This window comes from Pipra filicauda, unplaced genomic scaffold (genome assembly GCF_003945595.2).
Source record: "Pipra filicauda isolate LSUMZ 115617 unplaced genomic scaffold, ASM394559v2 scaffold10_size6260569_pilon, whole genome shotgun sequence".
Classification (NCBI taxonomy): domain Eukaryota; kingdom Metazoa; phylum Chordata; class Aves; order Passeriformes; family Pipridae; genus Pipra; species Pipra filicauda.
In genome coordinates, this window is record NW_024103541.1 from 2,701,267 (window position 1) to 2,718,963 (window position 17,697).

Here is a 17,697-nt window from a genome sequence, read left to right on the forward strand (position 1 = left end):
TAAATAAGAAAGCATAATGTTACATGATGAGTTTTATTGCCAGTGGAATTGACCACAACAAAGACTTGTGCACTGACCCAGAGGAGCAAGGGAGACTAGTCTGGAAAAGATGATGATATTTTTCAAATTAAAAGCAGAACTGAAGAACCTCATAAGACTTTGTTGAAATTTGAGAGATTCATGATTAACCATCATGGGACAAGAATAATAAGAAGAATTATACTGACTGGTTCTACTCTGACCTACATGATCTCAATCTCTGATTATATTTTTGTTCAGCTATTTAGGATATGCTGATTAGCTGTTTTTCTCTTGGGAAACCACTAGATTTTGTTCTATTCCCTTCTCAGACATTGTTATGCCATCATGCCTAAACAGTGGACTTTATGATTAGTCACAGTATTTAGTCCACCATTATTTTTGTAAAAACTGAAGCTCCTTTACACCACAATATGAATATTTTATATCTCCTTTTCCTCTGGAAATTTATCAATATGTAATTCAAGACTTTTTTTCTGATTTCTGTTTAATTACTATAGAAAATAGCAAGTCCAGAAATCCTTACTAATGAGGTAAATGCTCTTCAAAATCAACCTTAGGGACATCCTTGTAGATAAATTCTTAAATAAACACTCTTGTCCTCTTTAGCTGGCACAAACCCATGCTTTACAACAATACATTACAGTAGCAGGTGATCACAAATCAGATACCTACAATACCCTTGTCAGAGTCAACAATTTGTTGGCTTCCTCAATGCAAACTGGGGGCAGGTAAATGCAGTTAAATCACACAGATTTTTTTTGTCAGCTTATCATGTGATTTAAATTGCTTCCACCTCAAAATCCAAAATACTTGGAAACACATTGAAGAAAAAGTAAAGAATGAAAGAAAAAGTGGTGACCAAGAGCAGCACAAATGCATAGCCTGGCTTCAGTTAAAACAATGCTGATTTGGGTGGATACTACACAATATAAGATTGTCTTTGTTTTCATATGAACATTAGTTAAAGTGTTATAAAAAACTTTTATTATTATTCTTACCACCATTATTATTAGATTGTTTTTGATGTTCCTTTAATTACAGCAGTGAGTACCACAACAACCAAGAATAGGGAGCCAATCTTTCTGCCATTGCATGGACCAGCAGAACTCCTGTCCCTAGCTGGCTGTAGATAAGCAATTAAGGTGGGAAAGGAGACAGAAAGCAAACACAGTAATAAATGGGATAGGGGCAAATAGCACATTTCTCCCACAGTTTAGTGGGTTACTGAAAACAGGATCAATTATACAAAAGAATAAAATCAACCCTGAAAAATGGCAACTCAGAATAGGGATACTGTATGTTCAGTGTTCCCCAGTCATGGCCTCTTTCTGGCTTAGAAATTTTGTCTGGGTGGAATCTGAGGATATTCAGCATTGTCCAGGATTTCTGAACATCTGGCAGATTGAAGCAACTCTGCAAAAGGTCTGACCAAACTTTGCTGCCAAACATCCAGAAATATTGGCTGTTGCCTCAGCACATGCACTGATCGGTTTCATGGGACAGTGTATTAAGTGCAGCAATTTTGAGCATCATCACACACTCTGCACAAAGACTACACAAGGAATGCTTAAATACTTCTACCAGGAAAGCCCTAAGTATAACTATGACGGCCACAGGTGAAAGGCAGACAGGTATGAAATCAATTTCTGAGAAGTAGAAGTGGAGCATACAGGCCATCATTCCTGTCTAAAACCTAGAAATTTCTTGAGCAGCAGTTTGCACACCTGCAGTTTTTTCCAAAGGACATATCATTTGCAAGGCAGGGAAAATGGGTGTCAACACATGGGTGGTTGTATCAGTCGATGAAAGGAAGTGTCTTTGAATAATTCTGGGATGACACTGTGTGGAGAAGTAATGTTGAGTGGCACCTTAACCACTTCCCAGCGGAGCAGCCACTTCCATTGAGACACTGTTTCTGTATGACAATACAGAGTTATACAGTAAAATAAAACCAAATAAGATGATGCATGCATTACTCATGAGAACATGGGTATGCATAAAAAACCAGCACTGTGGTAAGTGAATATAATGGGAGGTCGATTACACCAAGGAAGGAGACATAGCAGTAGAAGATCCAAACAGAAAAATGTGCAATGAGTTGTTCACAGCCATCTGATTTGTGTTTATTTTTGTGGGTTTTTTTATTTCAGCTGTCTACACCCCAATGTCTGTCTGATACAAAATGTCTCAGTAACTCCTCGCTGCACCACATTTTCCCCAAGAATGCTCAGTGGTTTGTGGAAAGAAAGCTCAAATAAAATCTCCAGTCAAGTGGAGAACTTCTTCAATTCTTTTCCCCTCAAAACATGCCTCATTATTTTGTATCATGTTTCTGGGAGTATCACAGTGCATGTTAGTTTTACAGATCAGTAAAAGTCTTCCCACAGCGTTCACTTCTATCAGACAACTGTCTCCCATGAAAACATGGGTCTTTTCTGGGTTTCCTCCTCAGATGGTCAGAACAGGCACCCCTCCAGAAAGTGCAAATCCAAATCCACTGGCAGCTTCATGCAATTGGCTGCCCAGGATGTCTTATAACAGCAAGCATGTCATGCCAACAACAAAGGATTTTGTGCCATGTCATCCTCCTCTGACATGATATGCACTTCTGTCAGTTCCTGCCATCTGAAATCTTGGTTTACAATGTAATTAGTGTTTACTTCTGGAGTGCCTGCTGATTGAGGCTTGGAAATGGAGCACACATTGCTGCTTTGAGCCCCAAACTAAGAGAAGATACCAAAGGTTTTGCCATGCAAAGCTGGTACAGCATCCACAATAAAATAAAATAGTTAGAAATCAGTTTTTCCAGTTTTTAGCAGGCAGTTGAAAGAATTTACAAATGCTGTGGGAGTGTTTCTCTTTAACACATTCTTCATTCTTGAAATGCTTCCCTATTCTTTACCTCTTAATGCACCACATAAATGGGTCTCCTCTCCATCTCAGAACAGATAGCAGAATCATTGTTGATCTTCCCAGTGCCTTTTGTTTCCCATTGCCTAATCCCAGCTCATTTTCTCAGGCAGGATGTTTCAAACGGTACCTGTGCAATCAGCAGCAGCAAAAGCAACTCAGACATTGGCAAACTGATGCACATCATTGGACTTCAGTGATTTGAACAAACAGACAGGGTGTTGCAACAGCAGGGTGGTAAAAGGACAACCAGAAAGTGCATTAAAAGGGCAGGATTTGACATTGGCCTGGCTCACCTTAAAATTTACCATCCAGGTCCCTTAGATGGAGGGGGATGGAAGGAGAAGATTTAGTAGCTTAATATCTTGGTTCTGCAATGGACCATGTATGATGGTTCACATGAAGCAGAAAAACAACCCACACTTCACTGTTGCCAAGTGTGCAGCGCTTTGTCCAAGGAGAAAAATTCTTTCCTGACCCCTAGGCAAACAGTCTGTGGTCTGTAGCATGATATTTGGCTGTTCCTCTCAAGTAGAGCTGTAGCACAAATACTTTTTAGGCTCATAAAATGAATGAACATTAATATTACTCTCAAAAATTATACCAAGGCAGGTTAAGTGCTTGCTGCAATCAAATGCAGAGGTTAATATCACTCTGGACAGGGAAGGGTTAAGTGGAAACTGATGGTTCTTTGATTTGTCATTTTTAACTCTTGACTCTCTGTGACATTACAGTAAAGAACCAGATGTATTGATGCTATATTTTTTATGTAGTGACTCTATTGCTGCCTAAGTTCAGCAAAATTATGTGCAGGCATCTAATCACATATTTATCAATTAAAAATACTTGTTTTGGTCAACCACCTTCATTTTATTATTTTTTAAGGCAAAACCCCTGATGCAGACTATTGTATTGGTCTCAGAACCAAAGTTTAAATTGGAGGGGAAAGATGATCTTCAAGGTCCTTTCCAACCCAAGCCATTCTATAATTCTATGTTTCTATGAAAGATCACATGAAAGTGGTTCAGTGGTTACAGAACACTAAAGATTCTCATTTTTTGTTCTCAGCTTCTCCAAGGGTTTGCTGCAGAAACCTGCATGTCTTAAGTATTTTTCTGTACAGAATTTAACATGGACTAGGGAAATGTGGATGAGAGTTGACTCTTTATGTGGGCAGTCACGGAGCAGAGCCCTGCTGGAGTCAGTCCATCCTGCTGCTCTATTCACCTACACACATACCTTCAGATCCTGGTATCTTTTCCTGCCCAGAGAAAGTTAATCTGCTTTCTAAGATTTCCCCAAAAAGTAATGAAAGAACTTTTTAGTCTTCTAAATGCAGAAAGGGAACTGGAAGATTAGCTTGCCACCTTAATACACACATGACAAGGCTCACAAACCCCAGCAAAAGCTGAACCTGAGCCACCAGGATGGGCCAATTTAGGCTGAGAGCAACACTTAGGCTGTGAATATAGGTGGGTACAGAGTGGAGTCACAGCAACACTTAAATAACTGCTCAGTTCTGTAGTGAAGCTGTATCTTCCTCTCTAACAGTTACAGTGGGAACTTACAGCTGGATAAAGTTGGCCAATATTTAGAAGTCAAATTTCTAAATATGAAGGAGGAGGTCTTCTCAAAAAGGATGGAGTTTCAGACATAAGACAGGCTTCAGTCTTAAATCACTGAAACTGTAGTCCCTGAAAGACCAGTAAACAGGATAATAAAATCAGGTAGGCACTAAAGCATGCAACATTGTGGAAATCTGTGGCCACCTTCTGCCCATCATAAGAAAAGAAAATTGTACAGATTTGCAAATTCCAGTGAAAAATCTTTCAAGGGGTTTCTGCCCAGCACTTACATTAGTATATGCTTGCCATCCCCATGAGAGTTAGAAAAGCTAGTGAAACTCATGAAGATGTTTAAAAGCTTTGTTTCATTTGACAGTGAGTACAATTAAACTATTACATCCTTATTGATCTCCTGTGATGTTTTTAACCTTTGCTATGCAATAGTGCAGCTGAGTTTCGGAATGTGAGACACACCGAAACAAATTAAATTTTAAACTAAATACATGGCTGATGACCTTGTACTTGTAGGTCAGCATAGTAATGTGCTCTGTGTCCTAATTAACTATCCTGCCAATTCAGAAAGTAAAATTTAGGAACACCAAAAGTCTGTAAGACTTTGATAGGATACTCTGCTTGGATTACAAATGGATCAAATGTTACCAGCAGCATCAAAATACCACCTTCTCTGACAATTTACAGATGCTTATTCAAGTGCTATGGGCTGAAAAAGATTTTCCCATCCTCTCATGTGACACTTGCCACAGAAATCCCCATGATATTTGCTACAAAGAAAGGAATCTCCTTCATTACCATGCATTCAGCATTATAAATCCAGTAGTGTTCAGAAGAATTAGAAAGATTAAGATATACAATCACAATTTAAGATGGCAAAGCATTGATAAATATTCTAGTGTTTAATACAACAGAGAAAGAAGCATCTTAAAACAAAATCTGGTAACATTTTGGCCTACTCTCCTTTTCCAGGAATTTCTTAAAGGCTCTGACAGACAAGCTATGATGCCTTAACATGAGGCATGAATTACTATCCTGAGCTGTTCACCTCACACATGATGTGCAGTTAAGAACAGCACATCAATCAAGTCCTAAGGAATTGAGAACACATAGCACAATTTCATAATAATCTCGAATGGTTTCCCTAAAAATCACCTCAGTAATTTAGTGGTGAACAACTGAGATGTCCATGCAGCAGATATTTGGGGAGCATCTAGAGAAGGTAACTTGCCTTTCCCTTACTAAGTGTTTCTACCCCTCAGTTTGTACCAAAATCATGCTCATACTTCTGAAAAATGATGATTTAACTTTTATGCTGAGGTCACACTGGAAAACTGAGATCTGCAATGAGATGTAGATAAACTTCCTGAGATTTTAGTAAGAAAACCAGGGTGGTAACAGGAGGAAGACAAAAAGGCATTAAAGGCAACTCCAGTTCCTTTCTACCTTCTACATTTTGGGGCTATTTCTCAATTTCTGCACTCCCCTTGATCTTGAATTGCCATTTCACACAACTTATCTTACATGCTGATGGAAAGAAAACCAAAAAGTTTAATTCTGGGGCCCTCTCTTCCTTGTTCACTTAATGAGAATACAGGATCACCACAATATCAAATTTATATCCTGTCTTGGATTCTCAAAATGTTTGTTCTTTCTGATAAGATCAATTCCACTGCAGAGGAACTCTTTGAAGAAAAGCTCCTGTCTAGCCATTTTTAAAACTTTTTATTTTCCTTTCGCCTGAGACTGGTTTAATATTTACACTGCAACAACCCATCATAACATCTGTAGCCTATTTTCCAGGATAGAAAAAACTAAGTATGTTGAGTAACTTCTATTACTAAATCTTAATGAATTGTTTTTGTTAAGATTGTCCCTCTGAACCTGTTCTTCTGAACAGGTCCACTGTTCTTCTGCACCTCTGAAACGCTAAAGTGACAGAAGAAGCAACACTGTCCTAACCAGCTGAAGATGAGCCAGATGACAGAAGCTCAGCAGCTGCAGCTATTAAGTGACAGTATCCTTCCAAACTGGACTAAGACCACAGACAAAATACTAATGCTGTCACCCCCATTTTAAGAATGGAAAATTAAAGGTTTTAGCGATGCTAATATACCAAACTGGCAGAGGAGATAAATTTAGATTTTCATAAAGCAGGTCTAACCCAGGACTTCAATCAAAGTTTTGTCCCTTCAAGGAAATTCAACTTGACAGTTTAATTAGTATTGAATTTGTGTATTTTTTTCCATCTACTAAAAAAATCTCCTCAGACTTTACTCTTCCAGCCTTCAAAGTGGCTTTAAGCAGGGGATAAGTATCCCTGGAAAATTAACACTTTAAAACCAGATCTAAAAAGAAATGCAAAGCAGTGATGGCACTCTAGCTTGTAGGTCATTATATTTTACAATTGTTTCCATTTGACTTAATAATAAAAACTCTGTGGAGTGCAATAAAAACTGGAAATATCCCACCTGAGCTTTTAATTAGGAAACATGTGAAATGTAAACCCAAATCTTAGCACATGCTTCAGCTTTGATTTCACTGTACTGTTATTGCCAGTTGCAGTGTTGTCTGGAAGAACCAGTTGGAATTAGAACAGCATTGTGGCACAGGTGTCACAGGCATAAAGCAGAAACACGTTGCCATTTTCTCACTGTGTTGGCATCAAAGTGAAACAATCATGGGAAGAAAAAAAAAAGAATAAGTAAGAAAGGAAATGCTCATTGAGACTGCCCAATGTCATACACACAAAGAGTTTCTGAGTGGTGCCTTAAAATCGCACTTAAAGTAAGCATTTAAAAAAAAAAAATTACTGAAGGTTTGATTAAAAAACTGTTCTTTGTTTTGAACACTTTCATTGAAATTTGCTTTCTATGAAAAATGCCAACTTTTCTTCAAAAATCAAATCCAATAACTATTTCTGAGTTTTGCTTTTGCACTTAAAAATTCATATACACTCCAAAACCTGTTTTTCTACGTGGTTCCTGTTGAAAAATCCCAGTTCCTGGCTTGCTCTTACATAAACAAATAAGATAAATATCAGATGCCCTCTACCGGCCCTCTGTTTGAGTTTCAGAAGTTATGAATTTCCCAAATTCCTTCTGGCCCTTGCTTTTGTTACAGTAAAGTTGCAGTTTCCTGCCTCCGTCAGACAAGTCCCACCACTTCAAAGATTAAAAGTGTGGTCAGTTTGATGACGTAGTTGTCAGCATGCAATCAGAGTGTGACATGAACAGAAGGAAGCTGAAAGGACTGGGAAGGAAAACTAACAGCTCCAGAAAAAAGAACTGGGGTAAGAGAAGAGAAAGGAAGATACCTAGAACAAGCAAGAGTACATAACAGGATTGACACATTAAAGAAATATGGATGCCAGGAAGCACAGTTCAATGTCCCAAATATGAGGGAATGGGTAAACCTGGGACACACAGCCCACTACTCACCAACCCTTTGGGTTAACAAGTTTTCTTGGACAAATCAATCTTTCCTCTGAAAATGCTCTTTATGCTTTCAGATTAACAACATTTGTGGCAGGTGGTGCAGATACAAAACTGTCACAACACTGGTAACAGATTCCTAGCCTTACTGGGAAGAACATGCTGTGGCAGGGTTAGATTTGTGTCACACATGAAGCTCCATGAACAGGCAGATTCAGGATGCAGGGGTGTGAATATGCAGGAGAATATCTAGAGTTGTGGGAGGAGAACATGCTGATTAGAGACAGCCCTTGAAGCAGTTTTCCACTGATAATAAACTCAGTGCCTGGCACACTCAACGAGGTCATACTTAGCACATACTCAGGTTTTGGAACACTCTCCTCTACACAGAAACAGATCTGTGGAGCTCCTGCCCTCTCAGGAGGGTAAACACCATGTATTCTCCTTGAGTAAATGTCCTGTGTTGCAGAGGCAACTTCACTGTCTTACAGTCTACTAGTCAGCTTCAGGAAAGGGCAAAACCAAAAGGAGAAGCCTTCCATCATCTGCTTCTTACCTTCCCCTCGAATCTTGCAGTGGCTCCCAGCTGCACTCGGATATTCCGAGGAGGAAGAGTAAATGCTGGTGCTTCAGCAGGGACAGGGGGGCTGAGTGTCAGGGAGGTTTTGGAGACTCGAGTAGATGTCACCAGTTTCACGTCCCCCATGATGTGGACTGTAAAAGAGAAACAAGTGGTAGTACAGAATTAGTACAGAAGGTGTGATGTTTAACTACAGAAACAGCCAAGAATCAGACAAGGGGCAGGCAGATGTTCCATATCTGTGCCGTATTTGTGTACACAGCAGGAGTTGTCAGCCTAAGGTGACAGGTGCTATTTTTTGGGAGGGGAACTGAGACCCAGGAAGATTGCCTGGTGTGGCTACAGTTGTGGTCAGGGTCACAGTCTTGAGGCGAACTCAGCTTGAACTCTCATTCCAGGCCAGAGCCTTAACCAAAAAGTCATCCTTTACAACTGCATTAAAACGTAATAACTTATTTCAGGAGGATATTTTCACAACGTGACTTTGATTTTCCTGGCCTGGAATACACCAAAATCAATAAGTCTCAAAAGTAGAGCCAGTGTTAAACAAGTGCTTATGAAATAAAGAGACCTCTGTTTGCACTGGATTTAAGTTGCAGGCGGGAATGTGGAAAATCTGATTTTTCATACCGAGCTTTCAAGATCTTAAGAAATATCTGGATATCTCCCTGCAAAGTACTGCTAGTACAGAACAAATGCTTCTGCAGAAATTCCAAGTCTCTACTTTACTGCAAATCCTTCTTACAGCACACAGACTAGTAAAATAGCATGGAGACCAAATTTCATAATGCTACAAGAATGGCCTTTTAGAGACCTATTTACAGATATCTGCCTCAGAGGTAATTCTTTTGCTGCACAGTTCATCCTTCCCAACAAAAAGCAAAAATTATTCTATTTTTAAAAGGTAAAATTTAATGTTTTCCAGGAAAAAAAGTAGTAGCTGACCCTAGTTCTAATTCCTTGAATCATCTATGTAAATTAGAAGCCCCACTGTAAAATTTCTATTTAATGGACAAGTTTAACAAAAAAAAACTCCCGGGAAATGTCTTGACCCACTAATAGGTCATGTTAAACCAATGAGAAACACTGGGCTTCCAGTCATAATCCTCTGCCAAACACACCAAACCATGACAGAATATGTATTAATTCATCTGATTCTGGTGAAAGTTGCAATAAACAATACTTGAGTAAACACTGAAACTTCAATTTGAACAAGAGAAAAATCAATTAAACTGAGGCCACATTATTCCTGACTGTATGAAGGATACTTTTCCTAGGACAGGCTGCAGCTGTTTGGGGAGCAGGGGAACAGAAAACTCATTCATTTCCAAATGGGACTTACACTCCAATGTTGCACACAAGCACCTGCAAACCCAGTCTGAGAATGTAGTTTTCCACATCACGTACCTGACATGCTCCTTAAACAAACAGAAACACCTCTACACTTTTTGAAAACAGAGGGTAGCTTCTCTCAGGGAAGGTAGTCTAAAAGTTAGATTTTTAATCTGAGTTAGAAGTTTTGCCTCTCTCACAGCCAACAGATAGAGGCACCTCCAGAAGGTGTTTTGTTCTAAGGTGAGGGAAGCATGGCTTTCTGCTTTGCAGAAATGTAGTTCCTGCAGTTGTCAGGAACTATAGTTTAGAAGGCAAATCCTTCCAAGATATCAGTTAAATTATGTACGCATACAGATTTTCAAAAAATGCTTGAAATCTCCTTCCTCATTCATAAGAACCCAGACAACGTGGACTTCAGATTTCTTCTGGCACAATGCTCTCTTAGCATTTCTGTATATCAACATCAAATTCCCCAGAAAACCCTCTAGTGTTTCTAGCATTTGAATTGCTGAGACCAACACAGAAATGAAGATGATTTCCTTAACCCTGATGCAAAGCTTTAAACTGAGAAATTCTGCCTTCATCTACATGAGAGTTAATCTTGCAGTGAATGTCTGTATTAGCACTCAGTCACTTGAGAGCACAGCATAAGTCTCCCTTTCCACTATAAGCAACTCACAAACAGAAAACAAAACCAAACAATTTTATTTTTTTACCTTAACTTATCAAAGAACTGTATGAAATCACAATATCATGTAAATAAGGAAGTAACTGATTGTGTTCCAGAGACAAGAGGTGAAATCAAAGGCTCGGCTTCTCTTCTAACAAATGTACTTAGCACCTGAAGGGACAAAGAGTGACAGTCTCTCACAGCTATAGTCACTGTAATAAACAACTATTTGCCTGAAAAAGAGAGAGAATGATTCATTCAATTAATTGTTCTTTCATTAAGGACAAGACTCCAAATTCAGTTCTACATTCAGCTAAAACCACAGTTTATCCCAGCAGACTTTCAATAATTACACAGCTGTAAACTGCAGCATAAGGAGTCCATATTTGCCAGTACATTTCTGAAATTTATTTTTCTTTATATTTTAAGACCAAACATTTCCCAAATTGCCATAAATATCTATTGTGGTCTTTTTTCCCTCTTAGTATAGATGCTGATAATTTTCTATCTTCTTACCTCTTCTGAATTGGCCTAAATCTCATTTTAAAGTTTATTTCTCATTTTCTTTTTTTTATATCCTTTTCCACAGATGATCACTTTTCAACATGCTCAGCTAAACACTCAGTCTTGACTTTTTCTTCCCACTTGTCCTTCTCCTCTGCTAAGATACACCTTTCCACAGCCTACAGATGCCAATATGTGCAATGTCTTTCTAGCTGTGACACTCTTAAACAACAAATCAATCTGCCAGTACAAAACTGCAATAAAATTTTCTGATCATCAGCAGTGACAATAGAGTGTAAGGTATAATGTGGAATGCAACACAAACTATATTGCAGTGAAGTTGTAAGCCATAAGAGGCCAGTAACAAAACATATCCTTCCCCACGCATCTGTATCAACTTTGCAGAGTGTTTACAAGACTGAAACAACATCAGAAAAAGCATGTACCACCTAAATGTTGTTTTAAAAATAGCACTGTAAGGGTAGTAAATTTGAAAACAAAACGCAACAGTCAACATTCAGAACCCAAGTCAAACTTGATATTCACTCATATAAATGGAACTCCGTTTTGGTCAGTGCCATTGTAATGTCTGAAACAAGCAAGAGAGAAAACTCCATGCACTGCAGATGCTCACAGGACTTCTGTAGGGACCAAATGCTCAAGTATCTGTCCTTAGATGCAGTGCACTGCTTACACAGGGTGACTGTGACACCTCCTTACCCACAGAAACCTGGCTATGGTCCAAGGCCAAATTCACCAAATACCTGAAACAGCCAGCAGCACACACCTGGAAAATACACTGTATCCAACATATGCTCATCCTCCGGGCATCGCTGGCCTCCAATGTCTGGACTGCATTGGACAAACAGTCCTGTGGCCAAAGCCCAACTTCAAGCCCTACACAAAATGAAATTTAAAAAAAAAAAGGAGGGTAGGAGGAAGTAGAAAGAAAGAAAGAAAGAAAAAAAATCCTGAACAATTAAGCCACCGTTACTGGTCAGGTTACATTTCTATTACATATTGGTAAAATGCCAAAAACTATCAACAAATTGATGTGTAATAGAGAGAGAGTGTAAAGTATAAAATGAAGAAATAGCTAGTCTTTTCCATAAGCACATCTTGCACAGATTTACGTTTTTTCTAAATAAAGTGTCTAAACAGGATTGAATTTACAAATTCAATAATAGCTCAAGTCAGCACAAGCAGTTTTCTAGCAACATAAGCTTCTAATTATCCACATTTAGCAGTCTGACTTTAATTAGCTATGTACGCTGAGGATGCTTCTAGTAAATAATTAGGAAGTATCCTTTTTCAGCTTAGAGGATGTTTAACAATTCTGTTCCCAAATAAATAACTTAGTTCCATGTTGTGCAGTCTGGTGTTACTATGGAACTACCATGTGTAAGTATTTTAAAGAAATAAAGTTCCAGCGAACAAATCTTGTTCAAGCTTGCAAGTTGGTAGACAGGAAGAAAGCAGATACTTAAAAGCCATGGAATGTACCTGATTTTTTTCCTTTTATTTAAGCAAATCTATAGAATGAGGATATCCCTAAAATCTTTTTCTTAGGTATTTCAAGCCTGCTACTGAATAAGGTTTCAAGGATGATACATGAACTCCTCTAACATTTCATTTCACATGCTGTGTGCACCTAGACTCTGGTCTTTAAACAAAACCAACTGTAACTGAAGCTGCAATACAAACATTGTGGTATAAAACATAAGAGAAACCCACCATGCAAATGTTGGCTTGTAGGGCAGGGATGTGGTTAGACAGCATTTCTAATCTGCATTTTTTTTTATTCTTAATCCTTTCTAAAAAGCACATAAATCCTTACAAATTCTCACAGTGTGCCCTCTAATCTTTCTAATACCAAAGCAGACTAATGTGTTTCAAGCATTTTCTACTGGGAACAAATCTCTGTCACTCAATACTCTGCTCACAAAAATAAACCCAAAAAAGCAAACACTAAGAAATCCACCTCATAGGGTTTTTTTCTCCTGCACTTATTTTATATAAGTAAATACTTACCATCAGCTTCCTACATAACCATTTAATTATACCAATTTCCTTTTACCAAGTCCTTCCTCTGAGGCAGAAGAAAAATGAGTTGCAGAGAGTGCATGTGTGTGTATGAGAGAGCAAGCTCAGACAAGTGAGAGGAAACCAGAGGTACCAGTGGAAAAACCTTTGACTTACTGATATTGCAGCTCTACACTAAGCAACACATTTTCACTTGGTCCAGTTATTCTGTTATTTTAGTCAGACTGGATTCAATAGCCCCTGAACCATCTCTGAAATCTGGATACAGATTTTGAGGGCTTTAAAAATAGGAGCAAAAGGACAGACAGCCTGGGGTTGGAGCATTTGTCTGCTGTTTGGGAGTCCTAGTTGAATTCCCTGCTCCATAATGGGCTGCCTGCATGACCTCAGGCAAGTCACTAAGCCTCTCTTTTGCCGTGGCTCCCCATTTGTAAAGTGGGGATTATTGTGCTTCCTTACCACAAAGAACTGCTTTGAGGATAACTATATTCGAGGGTGGGAGTCAGGCTACAGTAAAGGACCACATAAATAGCCCGACTAGCAAAAGGCACAAAATTACCATAAACTTACAGGAAGCTGGGTCTCATTATACCTTTCTTTTTTTATAAATCAAATGAGGGATGTTTTCAAAAGGCACATATTTTAAAACTTTATGTAAAATTTACTCTCTTATGCAGATCACTGAACTCAGTTTTGTTAGGGACTAAATGCTATACCTTATGCTTCAAAACATTCAGCATGTAAAAGTTTCTTTCAATTTTAAACCTGCTTGACAGCTTCCCCTTCTCACACACCTTATTTCCTTTCCTAAAGCTTCTTCCTTTACCACAGGACTAGTATGCACAAGGACTAACATGTGGTTACCACACTTCTATACAAGTCTAAAACTTAACACATTCTCCACAAGACTACAGACATGAATTTTTGGGGCCATATAACTTGTGACTACCTTTTCAGTCTTGCTCCACAAGACTAGACAAGGAAGCATCCTGCCTCCTGTCAGCTACTGGTACCCAAGAGACAGCACGCAGGAAAAACAATAAACAGTAAAGGATCAGCAAAGGTGGTGAGTTCATGTGTCAGTTGAGGAGATGGGAAGAGGTTGGAAGCCGGAACAAGTAGTGAGGGACTTGTAACATCATCAACCATAGTCACACTGGTGCTCTGCTGAAGGAATAGCAAAAAGATGTTGCAAGTAGGACTAATTTGAACTGGCAATACTATTAACACAAGAGAAATAGATATTTTCCTTTTCTAAGGGACAATAGGGTACTGTCCACAAATCATACTTTTGTGATGTTCAGATTGCTTGTGCTCTGCTATTTGTAGGTCTCACTAAGTCAAAGCAGAACTCAGAACTCAGAACTCACTCTGGTCAAAGCAGAACTTCAGAATCTGTCCTGACACTATAGGAGCAAGTGAGATTTTCTGTCAGTCCTGACTTAGTTGGGGATTCTTTATCAGTCCTGACTTGGTTGGGGATTCTTCCTCTGTTATCCATAAATGATCATCAATATCCTTCTTGTTCTGAAAGATAGTTTCTAGAAAAGTTTCTAGAAATGTCCTCTTGTAAAAAAAAGAAATTGCAAGGCATTTTCAACCCAGACTCCTAATTGTCCTGCCCTTTTCCCAGTAAAATTTGATAGCTGCTATTAGACATGGCAGTAGGAACAGGACCAGATGCCAAATCTTCATGCACAACCCCATGATCCAAAAATTTTGCAAGCTTAAATTCTGGCAACACCACGCATGTAAAATTCCTGGTTTTGTTCCCACAACGTGCATTTGCATAACTGACCCACACAAATGGGAATTACAGATCAACTTGCAACTTGTGCTAAAGCTTAGACTCAGTAAAGTGACAGCAGAAGAACTCCAAACTAAGTTACACTTTGATTTGTGACGATCGCGTCAAAGATTTTGCCAGAAGCAAGCAAGTTCTTCAAATCCCATAATTTCAGTGCCTTGAATCCCACATTTGGCACATCAGCCATGAGGCCCCGCATTAGCAAGGATCTTGCTTGTACATGGAAAAAGGAAAGTACAGGTTCAAACTGTTCCAGGTGCTGATTTTAACAAAATACTATTACAGCCCCTGTGTTTCATTCTGGAATAATTATGTTCTCCAGGATGCTTCAAAGGCTGAAATGCCATTAAGCTCCAAAGGAAATGTAGCTGCATGTGAAATTCTGATACAGAGTTTGACCTATGAAGTATAGTAGGAGCTTTCTGAAATGAAGGTCATTTTTTTAAGTAGCAATGTATGATATCTTCTAGGAGTTTGGCCTACACTGTTAGAGATAGGAGGAGATTAAAGGTGTTTTGGGGCAGATTTCCTTTGGTTTACTGTGTGTCTTTTGTATCTTTGCAAGAAGGACAACTATTTCTATGCACTCTTCCAGGGCTTCTGTGATGCTCAGTTCATTAATTTTTGTTGAATATGCAAATCACCACAGTGGCTACTGTAGAAGTGGCTGACCTGGTGGGACTGAGAACAAACTTCATAACTAATATTCAGCTGACAAGTCTCTAAAAGTCACTAAAAGATATTGTCATATAGCTTAGGTGACACAGAACCTCATTATTTTTAGTGGAGAGATGTAAGAAGAACATCTATTTCTCTAATCAACAAATTTTGTGCTTTTATTATATTTGCATAACTAATGCAGCATGGACTTTAACCTGAAATGGTTTCCATGGTACAATAACATGGATGAGTGAAGAATTTCATCCTGATCTTATGTAAAAGAATATCTCAAGATGATGTTAATGACCTATATTTATTTAAAGACAGGTTTACTAGAGAAGAAGAAGGATGGAAGTCAAAACCTCTCTTTATATAAATCCTATAAGAAAAAAAAAAATGAAAAATCACACATATCCTTTTAAAGGAAAATCATGCCCTCTATAGGTGTCTGTGCTGCCCAGCAAAAAAATCACTCGCAACCACGAGACTTTCTTCCAGATACACACAGTTGTAAACATCTTGTAATTTTCCTCAGCTTATCTGAGCTCTTTAGGATACTAAAGATACCAGGCTCACTGGATCTGTAGAGATATCCAACTTCACCTACTCTCAGTAGTCATGTTGCTGCAACAGAACATCCAACATGGCCCCGGTATGTGCCCTTGAACAATTGCACCTTAAAGGTTTATTGATACACTAAAGTAGCTGCAGAAGGTATTTTGAATACAAGGAAGGGTGTGGAAATACATACAAGAGTGAGAAATGATTGTATACTTCTGAGAACATAGAATCATCTTCATTATAAACAGACACTACATTATTCAGTTATTCCAAAACCACTGAGCACTACATTTTAAGAAAGAACATGCCCATTACAAAGCACTTGAACATGTGTCTTAAAAGAATGCCATCACATTTTAAGACTCAAAACCTTGCATGTTCAATTTGAAACATCAGATTAAAAAGCAGTAAATCAGGAGAGATCACAGGAAACACAAGTCCTTTGCAGCTGTTATCTTAGAAGAAATATGAATAACTACGTGTGATGTGCATTGGGCAGGTTCAGTATAGCATCCATACCTAACAATTATTTTATAGCAGCAAATTGAAGCCAGAGAGAAACCCAGATGGCAAATGAGATGCAAGTTGGGCTTGTTCTTGCTGATTCCAAATGGGCTTCCTATGGAAGCACACTGGGGAGAGTAATTAAATCTGACTTCAAAACCTCCTACAATTCTAGTTTATAAGCAACATTTATAAAAGAAAAAAAAAAGGCATGACCTACAGAAAGGTTTTCAGTGAACTAAGCAGGAGGTCACTGGAATTAAAATCTACTCATTTTCCATTAAAGGATCATTTTTAATATTCAATATATACCAAAATCCAAACAACTTTGTCTTGAGAAATTTGGACTAAAAATCACGATCTGAATTTTGTCACTGACAGCTGGTGCCATAAACAATCAAACTTCTAATAACACCTTTCATAGTCCTTAAAGAAGGTTATGCAGAGCAGGCACTTATAGAATCTGAAGAAAGAGAGATTACATCAGTTCTCATCTTACTAATAAACCTTCATATTTAATTTCTGCCATTTATCTTGTGCTTTACAAGTACAGAATAACTGCTACAAGTTGGTGTTTATGATAGAAACATGCATGTGACAAAGACCATCCAAAATTCAGGGAGTCCTCTGGGTGTGGGTATGACCTTGATCACCAAACAGCAGGACCTGGACTACTAACCCATTTTTACAGGAAGGAAAACAATTTTCCCAGTGCTGTGCTGCCTTTCAGGACATACACTGATGCCAGTAGCAGAGAAATCTGCAGGAAGACATTTGTTTCAGGTCATCTTCACACAGCAGGTGAGAATTACCACTGTCTCTCTCCAGCTCACATCTCCAGCAACTGAACACCAAAGAATACCTGAGGATCAGCTGGGAATCCCAGATGACCACGTATTTAAGAGGACTTAGGTGAAACATTTAGAATAGAGGCTCTTGAAACCATCTTGAAATGCAGCTTGCAATTCTAGAAAAATTTTCAGTGCCAGTGGAGGTGAAGCATGTCAGGCTAAGCTGATAATAGCAGGAAGTTTCAGGTACACAAGCACAAATTTGCAACTATAACTCTG

The 17,697-nt window shown here is 38.6% G+C and overlaps 1 protein-coding gene across 6 annotated transcripts in view; it reads right to left on the reverse strand.

Annotated features, from left to right (window-relative positions):
- Positions 1-17,697, reverse strand: part of MYLK (myosin light chain kinase) — a 201,432-nt gene that overhangs the window by 134,871 nt on the left and 48,864 nt on the right. For all 6 annotated transcript variants that reach the window (XM_027714929.2, XM_027714928.2, XM_027714930.2 and 3 more), the window contains one exon: positions 8,520-8,677. In XM_027714929.2, the coding sequence (XP_027570730.1) occupies positions 8,520-8,677 (158 nt within the window). The remainder of the gene's footprint in view (positions 1-8,519; positions 8,678-17,697) is intronic.